A 20,916-nucleotide genomic window follows, 5' to 3' on the forward strand; every position below is an offset into this window, starting at 1 on the left:
ATTGTGTTCCACCACACTGAACATGCCCACGTTTTCCCCATCCGCCCAGTACATCTCACACACAAAACACACTCCTCCCTCAATCACAAAACATGCACAACTATAGAGATCCCGCCCCTCCCTCGCCCTCCACCACACAGAAAAACCAATCATCCCGTTAAAACAACTGCAAAAAAAAGTCTACACAATCAAGTACCTATTTGTCATATGGCACCAAGAGCAAAGTGTACCACAAGAACATTAATCAGCCAGCAAACTCTGTTAGGCCCATTCTCTTTCAATACTACCACTTCAGAAAGCACAGAGTTTGCCATTGAATGGTTGAGGAAAAAAGTGTATTTTACAGTTTTGTTTATACTTAGAGCCTATTTTAAATGCATCTACAGAAAAGAATACACGTGCAAAGTATGTGTATCCGCTTTGTATATGCGCGCATTTGTTTCAAAAAAGGATGAGGCTTTGTATCAGAAGTTTCAATCACTTATTAGTGCTTGGGTTGACAAAAATGAAATGGAGTCCTGGTCGATCAAACCAGGGCTTTCCCAGCAGCCGTCCTGTGCCTTTGAGGCAAAGTCTATGAGGGTAGCTGTGGAAAAAATTGAGGACAGCAATTCAGTGACAGTGTGAACACAGCTCTGGTGTAGGGCCTATTCTCGTCCGTCCCTACGGTGTCCCTCTACTTCCTACAGCAAAACACCAAAAACCTACTTCTCTCCCAGTCCGCTTTATAAGGTATATTTCATGCTCCCCTTGTCGTTTTCTTATCTGTCTGTATAGGACCACAGCCACAGTACTCTGAAAACACCAAAAAACATTATAAAAAAGAAAAAAATAGGAATTTTTAAAAATCAAAACAAAAAAATAGGCATTATTTGTTTGTTTGCACAGGATATTAGAGAGATAGAAAAGGCAAGTTGTAGCACAAGCAGGATTGTGTGTGTTGAGGAGAAAAGTGGAAGAAGAAGAAGAAGAAGAAGAAGAAGAAGAAGAAGCTGGAATTCCTTTTTCCCCAATCCCTGTCTTTGGACCGCTGCAGTGAGAACACTGTGAGCCTGTTTAGACCTGGTGTTAGCGTTTCGGTGATCCGAACACAAGTGGACAGCCGAGACACATCGCTGTTCATACCTGTCCCTATCATGTGTTTCCTGCTGAGCACTTCGGATTTAATTATCAGCCCGTACGCAGGTATGATGCCCACACTTTTACTAGCTGCTCTGTAGCATGCTCACTGCTCTCGTTAGCAGTTGTGACAGTGCAGCTGGAGACGCCACTGTCGGCAGAAATCAACACCTCTCCTTCCATAGAACAAAACAAGGGACGGTCTCGCAACATTTTTTTCAACTTGAAATGAAATGTGTAAGTTATAGTGCATTAGTGCACTGCCACCAAAACAACTACCACATCCTGCGCTGATGACGTAGTCCTTGTCGCATCAGGACATCTTAGCATTTATATTACAAAACACGTGGCCAAATGTGTCCCAGACTACCTTGGAAAGTATTTGACTGAACAGAAACGAGTCTTGGTGGCCGTTTATACTAGTGGTCGACAGATTATCAGCCTGGCCAATTATTGATAAAAAAAGTGCAAAGAAAGTGTTAGCGTGGGAGGAACTTTTACTTTGTAAAACCTCAGGGAGCTACTTTTATTTATGTATTTTTTATCTAAAAAAACAAAAAAGTTGCTGGGAACTTGCTGTATATGATGTTGAAAGTTTCAGTTTTGATGAAACATTTGCTAAAGGCATTTAAACAGTTTTGTTTTGTGTTGGAGTTTGTTATATTCCGAATTCTAAGTATTGATGGAAAGACTTTTATTTTTATTGTAAATGCATATCAGTTCAAAATATCGGTTATCGGTCTCATTAACTACTAATAATCTGTGTCGGCCCTGAAAAACCAATATCGATCCACCTCTTGTTTATAGCTGTATTTAGTGCTATCCAGTTGTGATCAGATCATCTGAGACGCATGTTGATGCCAGCTCTAAACAGGGCATATGTGTGCAACTTTTCTGTGTTTTGTCAACACGCAAAATGTATGCACACGTCCCGACCACACGCACATTAGGCCACAACAAACACCATGGATGGGAATCAAGATGAAACACACAAATCAAAATATATATATCTCTCTCTCTATATATATGAATTTAATATATAATTTCTATCTTTCTATCTCTTTAACAACAGCAGGCTCAAAAGCTTATGATTCTGGCATTGTCTGCCGATGCAAATGACAGCTGAGTCTCTTCTGTCACATGAAGAGAGAGGAAAGAGACAGAGGAGAAGAGCGAGAAATCAACTGTTTGCAAACATCCTTTAAGAGACAGGAGGGGAGAAAATGAGCAAGGACGTGCAAGAAGAGTCCTCTCACTTTAGTTCAAACCATCCAAATGTAACTCCTATCTGCAGCCAGGCACACCGGCCCGTGTCCTGTCTTAGTTTGGACGCAGTGTGGAGAAGCCAGATTGAAATGAGTTGCCAGACAGACTCTCACGAGTGCTCCCCTCGTGTGCAGACGTGTAGCCTCGGGTTATGAAGTGGACCAAGAAGTCTTTGGAAAGCGAGGACATGGGGAGTTTTAAATCCAGGAGTTCTGTGAGGCTGCCTCCAGCATCCAGGTGAAGTGTTGGGCCCCTGTTTGAGTACCAGTAATGCCCAGAACCCCAAGCATGACTGAACTGGACAGCATGGCTTGAGGGAAGCGCAGGCTTGTGTGGTCGATTGACTGCCAGTCAGGTGCAAAGTAAAGGTCACACTTCAAAACAAGTAACACCAAAAAAATGCAGCCAGCAAACCACTTTAGTCTCTTCAGTGTCTTACAAACATCCATGAGTGGCTGGTTCAGGTTTGTGAGGGTCTCCCTTCTCTCTCAGTTGTGAGAAAAGCACCATAGAGCCCTAAAGTGTTCAGAACAGTACTGCTCCCGTGTCTCTCCGTCAATCCACCACAAAAACAACCACCAAAAAGAAAAGCAAGAAAAGGAGGGGGCAAGAAAAACTGTGCTTGTTTGCCTCTCCTCTGATGAATATGCTGTATATGTAGTTCTGTTTCAGATATCAGTGAAGTTGTTCTTATTTTTTTGTTCTACAAAAAGAACCAACAAAATCTGTTTTGCATTCCTCCACATTAGTTTTAAAACCAGTATGTCTGCTTCGATTGATCTCGGTGTGGGAAATAAAAAGCAAAATAAAAAAAATCCCAGAGGAACATAAAAGGTGACTATGGATGTGATCTTGAGTGGAAAAGTGGTCCTGTTTTGTTTTTTGAATCAGGCAGTTGTGCTGGACAGCTACCAGTGGTACTCCAACTCAGCTCCGCTCTGCAAGAGGAGAAGAAAATATGGCGGGAAAAGGAGAGATGGGGGGGAAGGAAGAGTAAGAGAGAAGACGGGAAACGAGACAAAGGAGGGAGAGCAGGGTGAAAAAAGAGGGCACGCTCTTATCAAATATAGGAACACAACCATGACAGTCATTTAATGACTTGCTTCCCAAAACTGGACTTCAAGGCCAAGTTTACCTACCAATCAACACAACAACAAAAAAAAAATAGTTGAAAAGTAGTTACAATAGCAGCATAAGCCAGGGCACATTTTCAATCTCGGTGTGTAGGTTTTTTCTGTAGCAATACGCCAACACAACAATCCCAAGGCCTTTCGTCTTATTGCAGGGAGTGACACAGAAACGAAGACTTGTTATATACTTGCGTGCAGTTGTGGAAAGGCTGAGTGAGACAGCGATGCATGCGTGTGGGGCGTGTGCGTGTGACGTGAGAGGGGGGACGGACAGGACCAGAAACAACGACCATTCATCCTCATCGAACCTGGAATCATGTCTGCACACGGACGTCCATACGCACACACGCCTTAAGAGTCTAAACGGAGCTCCACATGCCAGAGATCAGAGCGGGGAGTAGAGACTGATGAAGGGGTGACAGGGGGAATATGCGTAGCAGGTCGCCACTTACATGCCTGTAAGAATGTGTGTGAGTGTGTATGCATGTGTGTAGATGAGGGGTTGGAAGAAAGGGGGAAAGGGTGTAACAGTTATATATGTGATCACTTACCAAATGAAACAGGAGGGCTGCGTTAATCAGAGGGTGAACACACAATTAGACAAATCTATACATCCCTTATCAGTGTGTGTGTTGGTGTGAACATTACGACACACCATTTGCTAAATATATTTATAAAGAATGGAACCACTTTTGTTTTGCAATGATTAAATAACATCTTGAGATTCTACTGATTTTTATTTGGGGTTATTTTATTAAAATGCTTTGGGATTTTTTGAGTTTAAGGAGCCATTAGTAATTCTTTTTTTTAGCTTTATACACAAAACATATCAACTGGGGTTTGTTGTTTGTCATGCCTGCCTTGCTTTAGTTACATATTACTACCCTTTTCAAACACTGTCGCTCATTAATTGTTTTCTAGACATCAAAAAAGTATGATGTATTAGAATTATGATGAAGCTAACATTAGCTACATGTGATGTATTTTGTCAATGCACTATAGCATAATAACCTTTTTTTTGTAATGAGTTGATTGAGTGTCCCAGGAAGAAATCCTAAAACCTGGAAATGAGTTACCAGTTCAGCATCTCCAGTTTCCTTGTCTCGAAAACAATGCATTTTTTGAATGGGTGTTTGGCTAGATGTCTGAAATAAGGAAAAATGTGCCAGACAATACCTCACTTGTGAGTTCTGAAGCTTTTATGTCTCAAAAATCCTAAAAGTGGAGTTCATTCATGAAGATTATCTTGCATAACAAGATGTGTAAGAATCATTCAAATTCTTTTTTGAATCTTTTTTGAGCTTTTTTTCCTGTAATAATACAAAACCCAATGAATAAATCCCATTGGCTTTTTGACGAGGAAACCCAGGCAACATTGACTTCCACATTGGCCTACAGAAAACATCATCCCTGGGGCACTCTATACAGGAATTAAATAAATACCGTGGATATAATACTGCAGATAAAACTTAAAATGTGACTCATTCTGACTTCTGTTTTTACTGCTAGTTGTAGTAGCAGCACCACCTATCTGAATCAGTTCAGTAGATATAAATACTTGATGTTGAAAATTTAAGAAATTATACTTAATACTTTTGAATGTAGCCTTGTTTTTTTCTTTAAAGTGCCATAAAAGTTAACTTAGAGATGATGATATGTGAAATCTTGTCATAAAAATTACAAATACTGGAAACTGTTGAGGGGAACACTTGTTTACAAATGTTGCAGCTTCCCAAAGCTGCAACAAGAGGTTATTAAAAGCGATAATTTACTGATAGCACCTTTGATTGAAAGATTGAAGTCTGCTAGAAAAACATGTGTTCTTAAGTGTTATACAATTATGTTACTTGCAGTAAAATAAAACTATAATTGTTTGTCAAATTTAACATATCAGCATTCCTCAAAAACTGTTGCTATGATGATTACAATTTAAATCTATTTAAAGCCATTATGTGTATAATTTAAAAATTAGACTAGCATCACGGAACACACCAATTTTCACCAAGACTGTCACATTTTTCTGCAAACAAATGAACTTTGCAGCAAAATAATTTGGCTATAATGGCATTAAAACTCTATAAACAGTGGCTTTAAGCACAGTAGTTAAAGTCCTTCTAATTAGCACATGAATGTGTGCATGTGTGCCAAAAGACAAACAATCCGTCCTTCCAGACAAACCAAGATAACACAATGAGGTGAACATCACCTCATCCCCAACACGAGCTATCCAACGGGAAACGTTTTGCATGTGCAAAAACACACACACACACGGATCCCTTTTATAGATCAGGCTCCACCTCAGGACTTGTGCACCACCACCAGACACACACACATACAAGAACATACGAGACGGCTGATAAACAAGTGGACAGAGCTTCAGGACATGGCAACAATTATCATAGTGACGGCTTAGTGTGTCATTCTTTCACAGACGGATCTGATCCACCTCTACACAACACATACACACAATGACATATTTAACCATCCATCCAATGTCATTTTATTATATTGATCTATTCTGTACACACAACATCTATTGCACGTCTGTCCGTCCTGGAAGAGGGATCCCTCCTCCGTTGATCCTCCTGAGGTCTCAACCATTTTTTCCCCCCATTTAAGAGCTTTTTGGGGTAGTTTTTCTATATCTGCTTTGAGGGTCCAAGGACAGAGGGATGCCACAGGGAGCCACATCCTCAGACACTTGCTGGACTATGACATTTGTTTCACACAGACTCCTCAGTGCCATCAAATCTCCAATACAGCCTTTTTTCACTTCACCTAAATAAAAAAAAAACTAGGCCTTTATTTGAGAAAGGATACTGTGAGAAACATGCCTTTGCTTTTATTTCAATTGTATAGGTATATTTTATTGATTGTTATTCAAAACAAACATAGCTGCATGTGACAAAGGTAAACAACTAACAACACCAGTCCCTTTTATACCACCTGCTCAAGGCAGAAATTTCTTCTCGCTGGTCTGTAGGAACACAGAGCAGGGAGACAGACTAGCTCCGCTGTTAAGCCAGCAGCTGAGGTAGTAACAGAACCAAATTTAAAAAGTAAAAAAGGCACAGCTGGCATGACAGGACTTCACACACATAGACAGACACTAGACGCTGATGCTGTTGTATAAACGTCACATCTCTTTTTTCTTGGGAATGCAAGCATGCTATCTAAAATCACACACTGGGGCAGCATTTTGCCCGTATTTCTTGCTTAAGTGTTAAAAAGCAAAGCCGACCCAAAAGTGGATCCTCTTTATTCCAGTAATGTGGAATCTCTGAGTAAAATGCACTACAAACAAACAGAAGCTACGTATTTGTGTCCCTAGAACATACTGAGCAAGGGAAAGACAGAGGAAAGAGTATAATGCTGCAGCAATGGTTTGAGAGTTATGTTCGGACATTTTAATAGATTGTTTGCATTGAAATTGGCACTTTTTGAACCTACACAACATGAGTATTTGAAACTTGAAACAGGTTTTCAGTGAAGTATCCCTTTGAGCAATTCATTGTTCATGGTGTTGAACTACATGCCTTTACTCTGTTGGTATGTGTCATGACTTATTGTCATTTATTCTTATAGTATATTTAGTTTTGACAACTGCTTTATCTTCAGTATGTGTGCAACTAAATTTCCAGTGTTTCTAATAACACATGCAGGCAGTACAAAGATGGAGGATGCAGAGCTAACTGCCAGGAGAAAAAAAGTGAGCTTAAAATTTTAGAAACATTGAGTCATCCTCAAAAAAGGAAACACTGTTCTAATACCAGTAGCAGAAACTGTTGTTTAGAATTGTACTTTACATTACTTTAGTGTCAAATAAATACAGACCAATTCAGAAAGTGTTCACTTAAGAGTGATTTTGGGGTTGCTTTGTGTTAGGACAGATAAAACGCAGAGAAGGAGACAAACAAATAAACTGATGAAAGAAGTCTTTGATGCACGGGGAGTGCCCCACTTAGAGCGAATAACTTAGAAGTGAATGCTTTCACTGTACTTTGTTAAAGCGAAAAAGTTCTCAGTTCCACTAGACAGACTTTCGACAAAGCTGTGTTGTCATGCATGCATAACCCATTATGAGGCCTGACAGGAAGGTGTGCATCATGCACTATGCACAGGAAAAAAAAATCATGTTTATCATAATGGGAGGGTGTGTTGGCCTCAAAGCCACCTCTGAAGGAAATTCTAATACTTCATTTTGAGAATAAATAAATACAATACACACAAATCACCAGCCTGTCCATCAAACAGGATGGATCAGCATAAGAAAAAGAGATTTTCAGAGACCACTGAAACATTTGTGGCCTCAGGACTTAAGCATAAGATGTTTGAGTGTTGTGTAAATGGCCAAAGAAGGACAAAGGTCACATATCTATATATATATATATATATATATATATAATATATATATATATACACACACACAGAGATACTCACCCCATCTTCCTCCCTATATGGGTTCAGACGGTTGTATACTGCTTCGATGACACTGCGTCTGCAGAACATAGACACAAAAATGTGATTACATCTCTTGAGCTATTCAATTCCAACAATCCATCAAAGCAACAACAGAGGGCGTATGTGGAAAAACAAGGTACAGTAAGATGCAGTTGTCAAAAAAGAAAAACATCTTCCTAGTATTGTAATGACTGCAAACTTGGGTGGGTATTTAATGACATACAAAAATAAGAAATCAATTCCCCAGGTGTACATAACAATACTACAACGTATTATTTCGTCATTTTATTCCTCTCCTTATGGTTAAAAGTCCCTGTGACGCATTTTCCAGTGAAACAGAATGTTAGATCAGTGTACAGTTACAAGAGGGATTTCAGTCTAATCCTTCGCGTTTCACTGGACTGCTCAAAAGTGGGCGGACTTACAGATAAGCGCGAGACGTTATGACAGAGGAGTCCAGATGGTCGGCTCCACACATACCTCCCTCATCGTTAAATCAGGAGAATGTGGGAGAGGTGAATGAATAACACCTCCACAACATTGTTTTGGAAATGAAAACAAAGGTTTTTGCAAAGGATATATAAACGCCCATCTCTTCTTTTCGCTCTCGATCATGCTGAATTTGCTAGCTACTACAACCAGCAAATGGTCAAGTACTGTTTTATATGAGCGGTGTGACTAGCTATTGCCCAGAGTGTCATTTGATTGGACAAATTTTAAGAAGCGTGAGCGCAGGAGGACTCATTTAAGACCGTTTAACCTGGCTTTACCATAGACTATATAAATAATGGACTTAGCTACCAGGGCATCATCAGTTAGTTTGTGTACTCCCTTTATGAAGCCTTGATTTTGGCATTTAGACTGTCACCATGTTGGTTATTTGGAGCCAGAAGTGATCATATTTGGACAAAAGGCTGGAGCTGTGGAGGAGTGAGGGATGGATCTGACTGGAAGCCGTCGAGGACAATATCAGCAGACAGCCTGTGACTCAAGTGGCCCTGCCCTTTAATGCGTATCTTTGGGCCTTAATTGGTAACTTATAAAAACAATTAACCACACACAGTTGTCATGAATGTTAAAATTAGCTATAGAAACCAAAATTGTTTTTTGTGCCAGGCTGTAAACATGTTTATTTCCACTGGTAAAGTTCAACATCTTAACATGGGTTTCTTGGCTCAGTTTTGGAGCAAGCCTCAAATGGCCATTTAATGAACTGCGGATTTTGGTACTACCCTATTGGCTTCATTTTTCAGCCTCAAAGGTTACTGCTTGGGTTTTACAGAAAGAGAACTGACAGGGATTTTGATGTAAAAATACTCTAATACTGTTTTTTTTTTCTTGTTTTTTTAACATATTACAAAAGACATTTTTAGTTAACACATTGACACAGATTTTTACAAAATCATGAAAACTTTAAAAAAATATATATTCCAGATGTTTATGACAACAAAATAATGTACAACTGATGTGTTAAAATTACGCAAAATAGCCCCTTCAAGGGTGGAGGTCCTTACTTGCTGGCAAGGCCTCCCCCTGGTGGCAGACAGGGCATGTTGATGTCGGTGGACAGGTTCCTCATCACTGCTACCAGGTCAGGAAACCCCTCGTCCCCTGGCCGGGACAGCATCTCTAAAACAGCAAAGGACATGTTGTTACTGAAGTCGGTATTAACAGAGCTGGAGATAGCCAAGAACAGCTGGGGGAGAAGAGGAGAAGCAGAGAAGAACAGAACAGAACAGAACAGAGAGACCAAAAATGTGCCAAATGAGGAGAAAAAAATGTGAAGATTGAAAACAGACAGTGAATTTGTGGAAATAAATGTGTATGAGACAGAGAGATGGTGACAGAAAGAGGGCTGCAACTGAGTTGAGAGTGGCGTGAGGCCAGGTCAATGTTCAGCCAGAGAATTCCTCTCCCTCTCTCTATTCTCTCTTTCTGTCTGTCTTCCAGTATTAGACAGCACCTGAAGCCAAACAACCAAACAGAACTTTTGCATAACTGCACTTGACCCTGAAATGTGAAATGAATTTAACAAACTCTGGAGTGCAAATCAAACCATTTAGGAAACATACATTTTTTTTTATTCACACTAACTACCACCTGCATTACATAGTCTTGCAATGGATATAAAAACCTATCTTCCAAACCCTAGAACCAAGTTTTTCCTTTCTGTTGACTAAAACAAAATTTGTACCAAGTTGGTGAAAACAGGCAAGTGTGAAGGTTCATTTTAAGTTTAAGAATACATTTCATATTTTGGCCAAAATCTGAAACAGCTGACCAGCCCTGATTTTTCACAAAATTAACACTGGCCAGACAAGAGGACTGACGTAACCAACAGAGACTAGAAAAGCTGCACTGTGCTCATCAGAGGGCCTCATGCATCCTGACAAAGAAAAATGGGATGAAATGAAATCCATCCAAACAAGAAAGGGAATGTTTTAGCGAGGGATGGAAAGGAGAGAAAGATGCGTTTAGGGACGTAAAAGGGAGGAGAGGAGCGAACAGGGAATAAAGAGAGAAGATGCTTGCTGAAATGGAAAAGGAGGTCATGATGGTGTCATTCCTCTGCTGTGAGCCGTGGATAACTTGGCTGGAGGTTAGACAATAGAGTGGCAGGGTCAGTCCATGGAGAAAACATACACACAAATATGACATTTCAGTTGGAGAAAGATCCTATCTCTCCAAGAACAACCTTTATTGGATCTAAGATGCTTTTCCCAACTATACATTTTAAAACAATATGAGTATATTTAATTGGGATTTACGGTCTGAAAAATGTCAGTGTCAAGAACCTATTAATTATATCACCTTACATTTACTCATTAAACCAAACAAAAAGAGCTGTTTTCAAGAGAAATGAAAGAAAGATTGTCAAAATGACCAACTAACATGTTTCACATTCAACAATCCCATTATGTTTGCATATACAGTAAATATTGGTTATTTTTTCTCCATCCATCCATTCTCACCTTCCACTCGAGACTCCAGATATTTGTTGAGCTCAGCGTCTTTCCTCACAGCTTCCTCCGACACTTTGGGAGCGTTGGGCAAACACACTAACACAACACTCATGTTATCCCGACTCCCCTGAGATGGACGGGAGGAGAGAGCAGCGAAGAAAGAGCAGGTAAGAAAATGAGTTATTGTGTATGGCTGGACTGGAATATATATATATATATATATATATATATATATATATATATATATATATATGAGGTTAAACATTCCAGTGACAAAATAGCATTTATAACATTTTGAGCAAAAACACACAAAGGTCATGCTTTAAAAACAAATTTGTACACACCTTGTGCAGGCAGGTGTCCACCACTTCATTGCAGACTCTCTCTAGGTCATCAGTCACCTCAAGCCTAGACTTCACAAACTCACACAGCTCCTCATTGGACATGACATCCCAGATGCCATCACATGCCAAGATCACAAACTGATCCTGTTCCGGGGCCCGAACCATCTCAAACACTTCTGGTTCGGGGCTAACCAACTGCTCTGTGGGGCCCTTCCCATCCACACACTTATAATCATAGTCCCCCAAGGCCCTGGATACAGCCAGTGACCCGTTAACCCTCTGAATCATCACCGAGCCGCCAGCATTCTGGATACGCTCTCTCTCACGTGGGTTGCAAGGCTTGTGGTCAAGCGTGGAGAAGCACACTTGTGAATTGCGGTATAAAACACCTCGAGAATCACCACAGTTGATGAAGAAGAAATGATCTGGCGACAGAGGATTCCCACTGCTGTGGAGCCACTACGGTCCATGCCATTTCGAAAGTCAGAGAAGTTGCGCATGTGCTCATCGATCCTCAGGAAGCCTGTCCGGATCCCAGCTTTCACAGCCTCCACTGTAGGAGGAACCAGTGCTGATTGGTCGCTGCTGGAGCTGTCTGAGCCAGCCTGGGAGCCCTGGGTTCCTCCGCCCCCTAAACTAGCACTTATTATATGTTCCAGAAGATGCTTAGAGCAGTAGTTGGCAACCCTTGAGCCAGCGTGACCATCGTACACGGCAAAAAAGGACCAGTCAGTCATGCCAGGAGCAGGAAGTCCCAACACAGCGGTGTGAGCGTCCTCCATCTCTACCCGCCAGCCCTGCATGGAGCTGAGCCCATAGCGGAGGCCATTGCCCTCTGCGTGTGAGTTGTGCTTCTCCGTCCTGGGCTTGTCCAGGAACGCACCCATGGCTCTTCCCTAGTGAGAGACCCACTGCTACCTGAGCGGGAGAAAAAACAGACAGACACAGGACAAAAAAAAGAAAGAAAACCAGACAGTGAATTCAAATCAGCAGTTGAGGAAATGTTATACGAATCATCCAAGTTAAAACATAAAATTAGCACAAAACTGACTTTTAAATAAGCAGCACAAACATGGTTGATACATCATCTGCAGACATCTGAACTAGGGATGATGACAAGTACTTGATCAATTTTTTGCAAACTACTGTTTGAAATATGCATAGTTTTTATGTTATTTTCAAGTAATGATTAGTCGATCCCGAATTTAACCAATAATCGATTAAGGAAAGTGCTTATGATTAACCATAATCAGAATTATGATCAGCTGTGTTTCTTAATGTTCAGCCTTTTGCCAGTTTACAACTGTTTGACAACTGCAAGACAACACACATGTTCATTTTGCTGTGTGTGGATTACAAGGCTCAGACTCGGATGGAAATAAATATCTCCCAAATTGAACGTTTTTTTATAATGCAGCGGGAAAAAAATAAACATTACAACACCAACTCTTTAACATTCAATTAAAAGAAAAACATATTTAGTATACTTAATTGTGTAAAACTTACTGTGTAGGCCTATATTCTGTCAAATATCATTTAAAATGCATGTTTTTCCGGAAATAAATTCTGCCTACGTAGCTGCGTGGTCAGTAATGTTAAGTGATTGTACCGAATGAAAAGATCTACAAAAGTGTGTCTGCTTCATGACTCAGATACATATACTGTACATTTCATAACATAGACTGCCAAGATTTCATTATCCAGTTGTTGAATCACCTTGTGAACATAAATTAGCCTTCCACTTACAGTTTCAATGGTTATGACTCTTCAGCGAACAAACAGAGATTCAAGATTTCAAATGAATCTTCAAGGGTCTGAAAATGTGACCCCTGCAAAGATACCTGGACTCCTGGAGCTATTAAGCATGTGTGTTTTTCTTGAACTGTTCACTTAATATTTCTAAAGAAATATTTAAATCAAACACTGGTCATTGCTCATCAAATCCAGAAATAGCACAGCCACTTCTGTTTACTGAGAAGTGAGCTTAAAAGCTTCTTTGGCCAGCCAGAGCTGGCTACTAAGAGCATTAACAAACTCTATGGAGAGCTCCAGAGGATGTGTTATCTGTCTTCAACTGCACCTGCATTAGCTAAATGAACATCAGGCTGCTTGATAGAGGAAAATAAAATCTATGCAGCCATGCTAATTGGTTACGTAATGACAGAACATGATTTTATACAGTCTTATTGATTGTCACACTACTTAATGGCCTCTTAGCCTCAGAAATTGTACTCTTAACTTGTGCTTTAATTCCTGAAAATATCAATAAATGCTAATTACAAATAAGTTGAAGGCATACTCAAGGTTCCGGTCTCTTGATGCATATGTAGTTGAGGCTGAAGGTTACATAACTTCAAAATAGAACTTCCTGGTTTCTCTCTATCCACTGATCCATTATGTAAGGTCAAAGAAAAATCCAGGATTGAGATTTTGTCAACCAAAATAAAACTAATGGTACCTTGGGGTAGGTGAAGGGGAAAAAATCACATGACTTCACACATAAGCATTTAAGCTGCCTTTTATAGTCATTCGTCTCGCATCTAGTCGAACAGACAAGCCTGCATGACAGCTTGCACTTCATTCACATTTCATGTGCATAACTGACTTTTGGGCGCAATTACCTGTGCTTGTATTGGGTTGTGTGCATTGTATAATCACTGGTGATAAACAAATCCAGTCTGACAGTCACAGGGGAAAGAAGCTCTTCCTGTTATGCTACTGAGATGCTGCCTTCGCAACGCAACTGGTGTAGACAACATATTGATCTCAAGTAACAAATGACTTGACACCTGATTGTGATTGTGAACACCATCTATTTGAGACTAAGGGTGTTGTGATATGCCTATATTGATGTTAACCACAAAATTTAAAAACAAATTATTAACATCATGTTTATAATACACATGATAATATTGTGTAAATAATCCAGTGCCTCCAAAAGCATCTCATTCTTGCTTTGTCACTGTCCCCCAACACCTTCTGGAGCATTTTAACTATCCATTATGATAATTGCTTTTTATATGCTTTTGTATAGCTACAGACTCTCCACCTCTCTACACACAAAATGCACGATAAACAATGTTACAGAGGAATACAACTTATTTTTGCCATAATTTAAAACTCTTCTGGCCAAAATTGTTTAGTGAAAATATGATATTGTGCCAGCCTTAATTGAGACACAATTAAGATTTGACAAAAGCTGACTTGAAATGATGTAACTTTTATTTATGTATTTATTTTTTGAAGATTAACCATGGAATATGCGTTTTAAAAATCCATTTCCATCATTACAAATAACTACAATCAACTTTGTATTATATATATATATATATATATATATATATATATAGCAATATTTTATGCATTTGTCCTTGTCCAATAAACAAGTAAATAAATAAAATCAGTGATGGACATTGTAAGGGAGCATGACACATAAGAATGTCAATGCCAACAACTGCTTCTCGGTCATTTTTGTGCATATGATAAATGTAGAACTTAGTGACTTCCTGTCTCCCAGTTCATTTAATTGAGATACAACAGGTGTGTTATGGTTTGCATATCAGCGAACACACACACACACACACACACACATCAAAGGGCTGGGAAGCATCACTACTCCAAACCACTTGAATTATTACCCTGACAACAAATGCATTCACACACGCATTCAACTTATTATTGAGCAGATATCAAAGACATGCACACAATCACCACACCAAATCATCTGCTCTTTCACCTCTGCAGCAACCGCATGCACACTGTACCAAAGCGAGGGCCCTTTTATGTTGATGCTGATAATAAGTCATCGACACACAGCTACAATACGTGCCATACTCTATTGGTTTTGCATAAAAAATAATATACTGCTTAACTTGTAAGTTCTGATGTAAGCACAGAGGACTCCAAAGAGTGATGTCACCCAGTCTGATGTCTCCATGGTTACACAGCTTGGAGTGGCAGCTGAGTGGTTGCCACAGCAACAGAAGCAGTAGATGTTGGTGGTTGCAGCATGCGACAAGAGAGCTGCACAGCCTTGCCACTGTGTGTGTGTGTGTGTGTGTGTGTTTCATAAATTTATGTGGATTCCAGGGACAAAGGTGGAGAAACTGACCTCACTCTTATTTACTCGCACCACACAATTGTTGCTCTCACATTGCAAGATGAAGTGAGCGGCTGATGCTGTTTGAGAATGAAAGTTGAAAGCTGGCGAACAGACTGGCCTGCAGCTCTCAGACTTCAGACGAGCAGGGCAGCTTTAACAAGCTAACTCAATTTAACAGTCAGCTGCTGATGGGATCCACGCAGGGCCAGATTAGCCTGTCAAACACAGACCACAGACTACACACAGCAGTGAACTACCACTAACACAATAGCTCTCCCTCTCTCCCTTTTTGGTGACATGCAGTGCAAAGTATGTGATTTAATTGCCTACATCTACATTTCAGATGGCAGTCCACCAACAGGTTTCTTTATTTGGAGGGAAAATGACAGGTAAGGAAAATAACTGTTTGTGGCCGTGTACCAGATGAGCAACAAATTAAAACAATATGATCAGAATACAATGAATCACCTTGTAAACAGGCTGATGGGAAATTTAGCATGGTGGTGTTTCCGAAAGCAGGTGCTAAAGTGCCATAGATAGAGGAGCAGCTGAGTGAAATTCTCAATAACCAACATAAGGTTATTGGTTTGCATGTGGTTCTCAAAAGAAAAATACATAAGAGTCAGAGGAGGACACTGGTGCCACATGAGGGCCCACCTGCCTAATCCTACTTGGCAGAGTAGTCAAACTGGCTGGTTCATTTTGGGGTACGACAGTGATGCATCTGATAACATATAATTAATTGGCATTAAGATGGAATTAAATGTAACTTTTAACCTTTCTGAAGACCAGCGGTCCAGCACTGTTTCTAAAATCATCAACTATGCAATGTGTGGAGTGCTGCCTGAATGTCTGGTGGGAACTTATATAACCAAAGTTGTGGATTAAAATCATCTCACAATGCAAAGTAGTAAGAAGTGGACAAATCAATGGAATGGACACAAAGTCAAAAGTTAACACCCATAATTAAGGATCAGACAGAAACAAGACTGCTGGATGAAAGGAATGACTGAGTAATGTGTCCAGAAATTGTTTTTCTAAACTGACAACATACTTTGTATTCCAGCATAGAGGGTTTTCCCAAAATACTTGTTGTTATTTATCCAATTTATAAACTGAACTGATACTAAGAATTCTCTTCAGTGCTAAAAAACAAAAAATAAAAATCAATGCAGCTATGCCATATCGATGTATATGAAAGCTTTAATATCATAATTTAAGCACATGTTTTCACTCATTTCCTTTTGCAGTTTACATCTCTGGTTAAGAAAGCAAGTAATGAGGGCATACACTAGATTTTAAAATGATCAATTTCAATTAATGTACTTATATTGCCATTTAGACGGGGCATCATCTTTCTGCTGATTAAGTATCCATTAGCCACATCCACATCTGAAAGACTAAAACACTCAAGTTATCTGGGACTGCCCTCTGTTATGATAAAAACTGTAACTAAAATGGAATCACCGCTCAATACGGGCTCTCTTTTTACAAATTGAAGAGGTGGAACAAACAGATATCTAAGATCCCCTCTTTGATGACTCATCATTGAAGTCGCATCAGAAGCAGTCAATTTCCCGGCACAAGTGCTCTTTGAACAGACAGCCTCTGTCATCTTCAGTGCAGTGGCGTCAGTGAAGCTGAGGCCGTTATTTAACTAGACGGCGAGTCTATCAGACTACAGCCGAAGAGGAAGAAGGCAAAGGTGTGACATTATGCTGGACTGTGAGCGGGTTTTCTGCAACAAGGAGAGAATGTGTAATTGTGCCTACTCTAACCTGTGCCTCAGAAGTTGCGAAAAGGTGAGATGTGTTGAAAGGTGGGGAGATGAATGACACGTTATTTCACAGGTCAAACGTTGGAGAAAAAAAGAAACGCCTGCACACTTATTCCATGCCACACAAGTTTAATAAAGACAACGTTCTGATCCTACTTGGATCTTTGTCAGGTCAAAAATAAAGAGGATCTGATAAAGATCCAAGTAGGATCAAAACAATGAGTTTGTTTACAAGCACAAAAATAATGCTCAAACCCAAATAATACCACCCCCATCCCACATGTCTGAATTTGAAAATGCCAAATACGGAAAATAATTCAGATTATTTAAACGTAAATGCTGTTTATATAACGCGCATCAAATTCAGAATATTGTCATATATGGAATAATAGGGGAATACTGGTATTCATGTAACCGTAGCAATTGTCTTTATTAAACTTGTTTGGCATGGAGAAAGTGTGCAGGCATTACTTTTTTCTTCAGTGTTTGCGTTTTTTTTGTTAGGCTTAAACCTATGTGATGTGCGCTTAATTATTCTTTCTCAACTCACGTGTTCAACTTTACCATGTACTAAATGATTTAAAAGCAATCTCAATTCATACTGGAACAACATGTGCAATTTGGTTTGATATTATCATGGAGAATAAAATGTATCCAGATGGTTCAATGCTTAAGTTCTGGTCACAATCACAATGTTTTACAGATTTAAAGCAGTAAAAATCCTGACATCACAGATAGAGTCACACCCAAGATCTGTGCTTATCTTAATTACGTTTTTTTTTTTTTTTAAGTGAATAACCTTACATAATCTGGCATAATCTGAATATGACAATGAAAATGTGATAAAAGTTTATGGTAAATTACAAAAGGTTTTAACACCCCAGTATCATGGATAATAATGTTTATCACAGATGTCATGCTGTGGACATTAGTTTAATCTGGGAGTATTCATTTATCCTGGATGGTTATTAGAAAATTCTTCAGCAACTCAGTATTTTTCTGTTTTGAAACATGCGCACAGCTTGTCCATCTACCCCTCTTTGCACTTGACAAATTTATCTTTGAGTTATTTCAAGCTTGCCAGTTAACACCATATCTGAGCGCACATCTGCGTGTGCATGAAGCAATTTCGATCAACAGACGTGACCAAAAGTGTATAGATAAATGCCTTTGGGCCAGCCAACGGACTCGCAGTGGTCATAGGCTAAAACAGCACAGCTAGTGCAGGATTTCACATCAAGGTGCCAACACAAACATGCCACTGATGATGCTGCCATTTCTGGAACACACTGTCACACAAACACAGTGCCAAACACACAGCCACAGACACACCAATAAAACTACCCACAACAAGGCAATAAAAGAAGCTAATTCCCGCACTTGTGTTTCAAACTCAGACTGGGAATACAAACAGGAAGTAACTTTAGTTTAGCCCTTGCTATGCATGAAACATTTATGCTGTTTGGGTTTTGTGGTGTAAAAACAATCTCTATCACTTCAAATGTGGTATATCTGGAATTTTTAGTATACAAAAGGTGCCAGAACATATAATAGCATCAAAATAGAGATTGCTTATCAAAAACAAATGCGAGCGGAAGATCCCCACATCCCTTGGTCCTCACCAAGCCACTAATGTCCTAAAATCCAATAGACATGTTAAAATGTCCAAAAATCCTGGAAACATCCTAAAATCCAATAAATGTTCAAAAATCCAATAAATGTCCAAAAATCTGGGAAATGTCCTAAAATCCTAGAAATGTCCTACAATCCTAGAAAAGTCCCACAATCCTAGAAATGTCCTATAATGCTAGAAATGGCCTAAAATCCTAGAAAGTCCTTAAATTCTAGAAGTGTACCAAAATCCCCAAAACGTCCTTAAATCCTAGAAACATGGGGCTGCTGCAACTGGCCCCTGGTCTCCTGTTATTTTGCAAAAGTGCCCCCCAAGCACAGCAAATTGAGTATCTCTGCTCTAGCCTCTTATATAAAAAAAAACAAACAAGAACGTATTCAGTTACAACATAAGGAGTGCAAATGTGTTATTGTAATAACTGATAGATACATAGATAGATAGACAGATAGACAGATAGATAGATCTCTTTTTTAGGTACTAAAAGACGCTTAACAATCATAATGGAATTACATTATTGACCAAATGATGCACCTTTTAGCAAAAGTTGGACTGTCATTCACTGTTTAAACCACTTAACGTAATTTATGATAAACTGGCACACTGAAGCTATTGGTACATTTTACATCTGTCCAGCAAAACATGAGGTAAAAACAACTTACGTCACTCACTTAACAAAACAGGATTAATACCTGGCGCAACATCAGGGCTGATAATATCATAACCACCATGATTACCACCAAAACAAATACAAATATCCTGCTGTCATATATAAAAACGTTAGCTGAGAGTCAGTTGTCACTGATTGAAATTGAGGCCACTTATGTTGCTAGCTGACCAGCTAGCGAAGTTCATAGTTGTCAAAGTGTTTGTATAGACATTAGCAGGTGACTAGCCAATGTTAGTATGAGATGTTTACAAGAAACGTTGCTAATTCCAAGTACCAGAATTTACTTACTTTGTAGGAAAGGAACTACCTCCGTGAGTCCTCCGTGTTGTGGCTTGAGCGGCAGGTATGTTTAAGTACCCAGGCGTCTTGTGATAGGCTTATCTCTCGTTAATGTTAGCCACTTTCGTTTCTCGGCCCCTGCTCGTCAGCTAGCTTTGATTAGGCTAGCCAGCATTTCACACGATCAGTTCTGCTTTCAGCATGTCCCTGCATCGGAATAAGGCTTTTATATACATGTTTGGCGGCACTGCAAACCCGAAGAGCACCAAATAAATAATCGTTACGGAGGCTGTCGGTTGAAAATAAAAACAGTCGTTTCGGTGAGATGTATCTATGATTTGAACAACTAGCTAATTTTGGCTAAAGCTAAATGTATGAGGCAGATGACGTTCTTTTTCAACATGCAGTGTGGGGGCGGGACAACTAGCTCACTCTCTTCTGTGATTGGACAAATGCTGATCCGAAGCTGAGACACGATTGGTCAAATGATGAGTCTCTCATGTAGCTCCTCTGACATAATGTAAACAGTAAAAATTAAGTTATTTGGTTGCTCACACACTTGCTGCTGGTGTTTTTGCGTGAGAGAGGGATGAAATGCTTCCCAAGCTTTTGTTTATATACACACTATATTCCCTGTTATTTATCAGTCAGCATATTTCATATATTGCAGAATTATGGACATTATGGACAGAGCAGGGAAATGACGCGTGTCCTTACCACTGCCTGAGTTTGAGTCTAGCTTGGGCCCTTTGATGCATGTAATCCCCCCTCATCCTTTTTTTCTTTCCTTCTCTCTTCTCAATATCAGATCGAGCAAAAATGCCAAAAAAAAAAAACTCCAATAAACAGTACAGTCTACTCTCTGCCCAAGTAGTATTCATTCAGTTACATAATTCCCAGCAAGCTCACCGTTGGAAAGTTTTTAATCTCCAGTATCACCCTGTTCTTAGTTTCTTTCTCATACAGGTAAAAGTAAACAAAAGCCTTCTTTACTCATTAGGAAAACATTAGTGCCAACCTCTAGTTCCAATCAGCAACAGGTTACAGAAGGTAGTCCTTGTACTCTTTAAGCAAACTAATCAGAAATTTGAGTGACTCTGCTTCCACACATTTAAGGTAGATGTCTTGACAAAGATAATAATGGCATGTGGCATGATAGGATAAAATACTAAGCA

At 39.6% G+C, this 20,916-nt stretch overlaps 1 protein-coding gene across 1 annotated transcript; it reads right to left on the bottom strand.

Annotated features, from left to right (window-relative positions):
• Positions 1–1,709: 1,709 nt before the first annotated feature.
• On the bottom strand, positions 1,710–20,118 carry ppm1ba (protein phosphatase, Mg2+/Mn2+ dependent, 1Ba). Its single transcript, XM_042501876.1, is given in 7 exon segments — positions 1,710–3,323; positions 7,956–8,013; positions 9,491–9,605; positions 10,949–11,066; positions 11,284–11,717; positions 11,720–12,201; positions 19,751–20,118. Coding segments are annotated over 6 exon segments (1,206 nt in total). The 5' UTR covers positions 12,171–12,201; positions 19,751–20,118; the 3' UTR covers positions 1,710–3,293.
• Positions 20,119–20,916: the final 798 nt, after the last annotated feature.

This window comes from Plectropomus leopardus, chromosome 15 (assembly GCF_008729295.1).
Source record: "Plectropomus leopardus isolate mb chromosome 15, YSFRI_Pleo_2.0, whole genome shotgun sequence".
NCBI classification, from domain to species: domain Eukaryota; kingdom Metazoa; phylum Chordata; class Actinopteri; order Perciformes; family Serranidae; genus Plectropomus; species Plectropomus leopardus.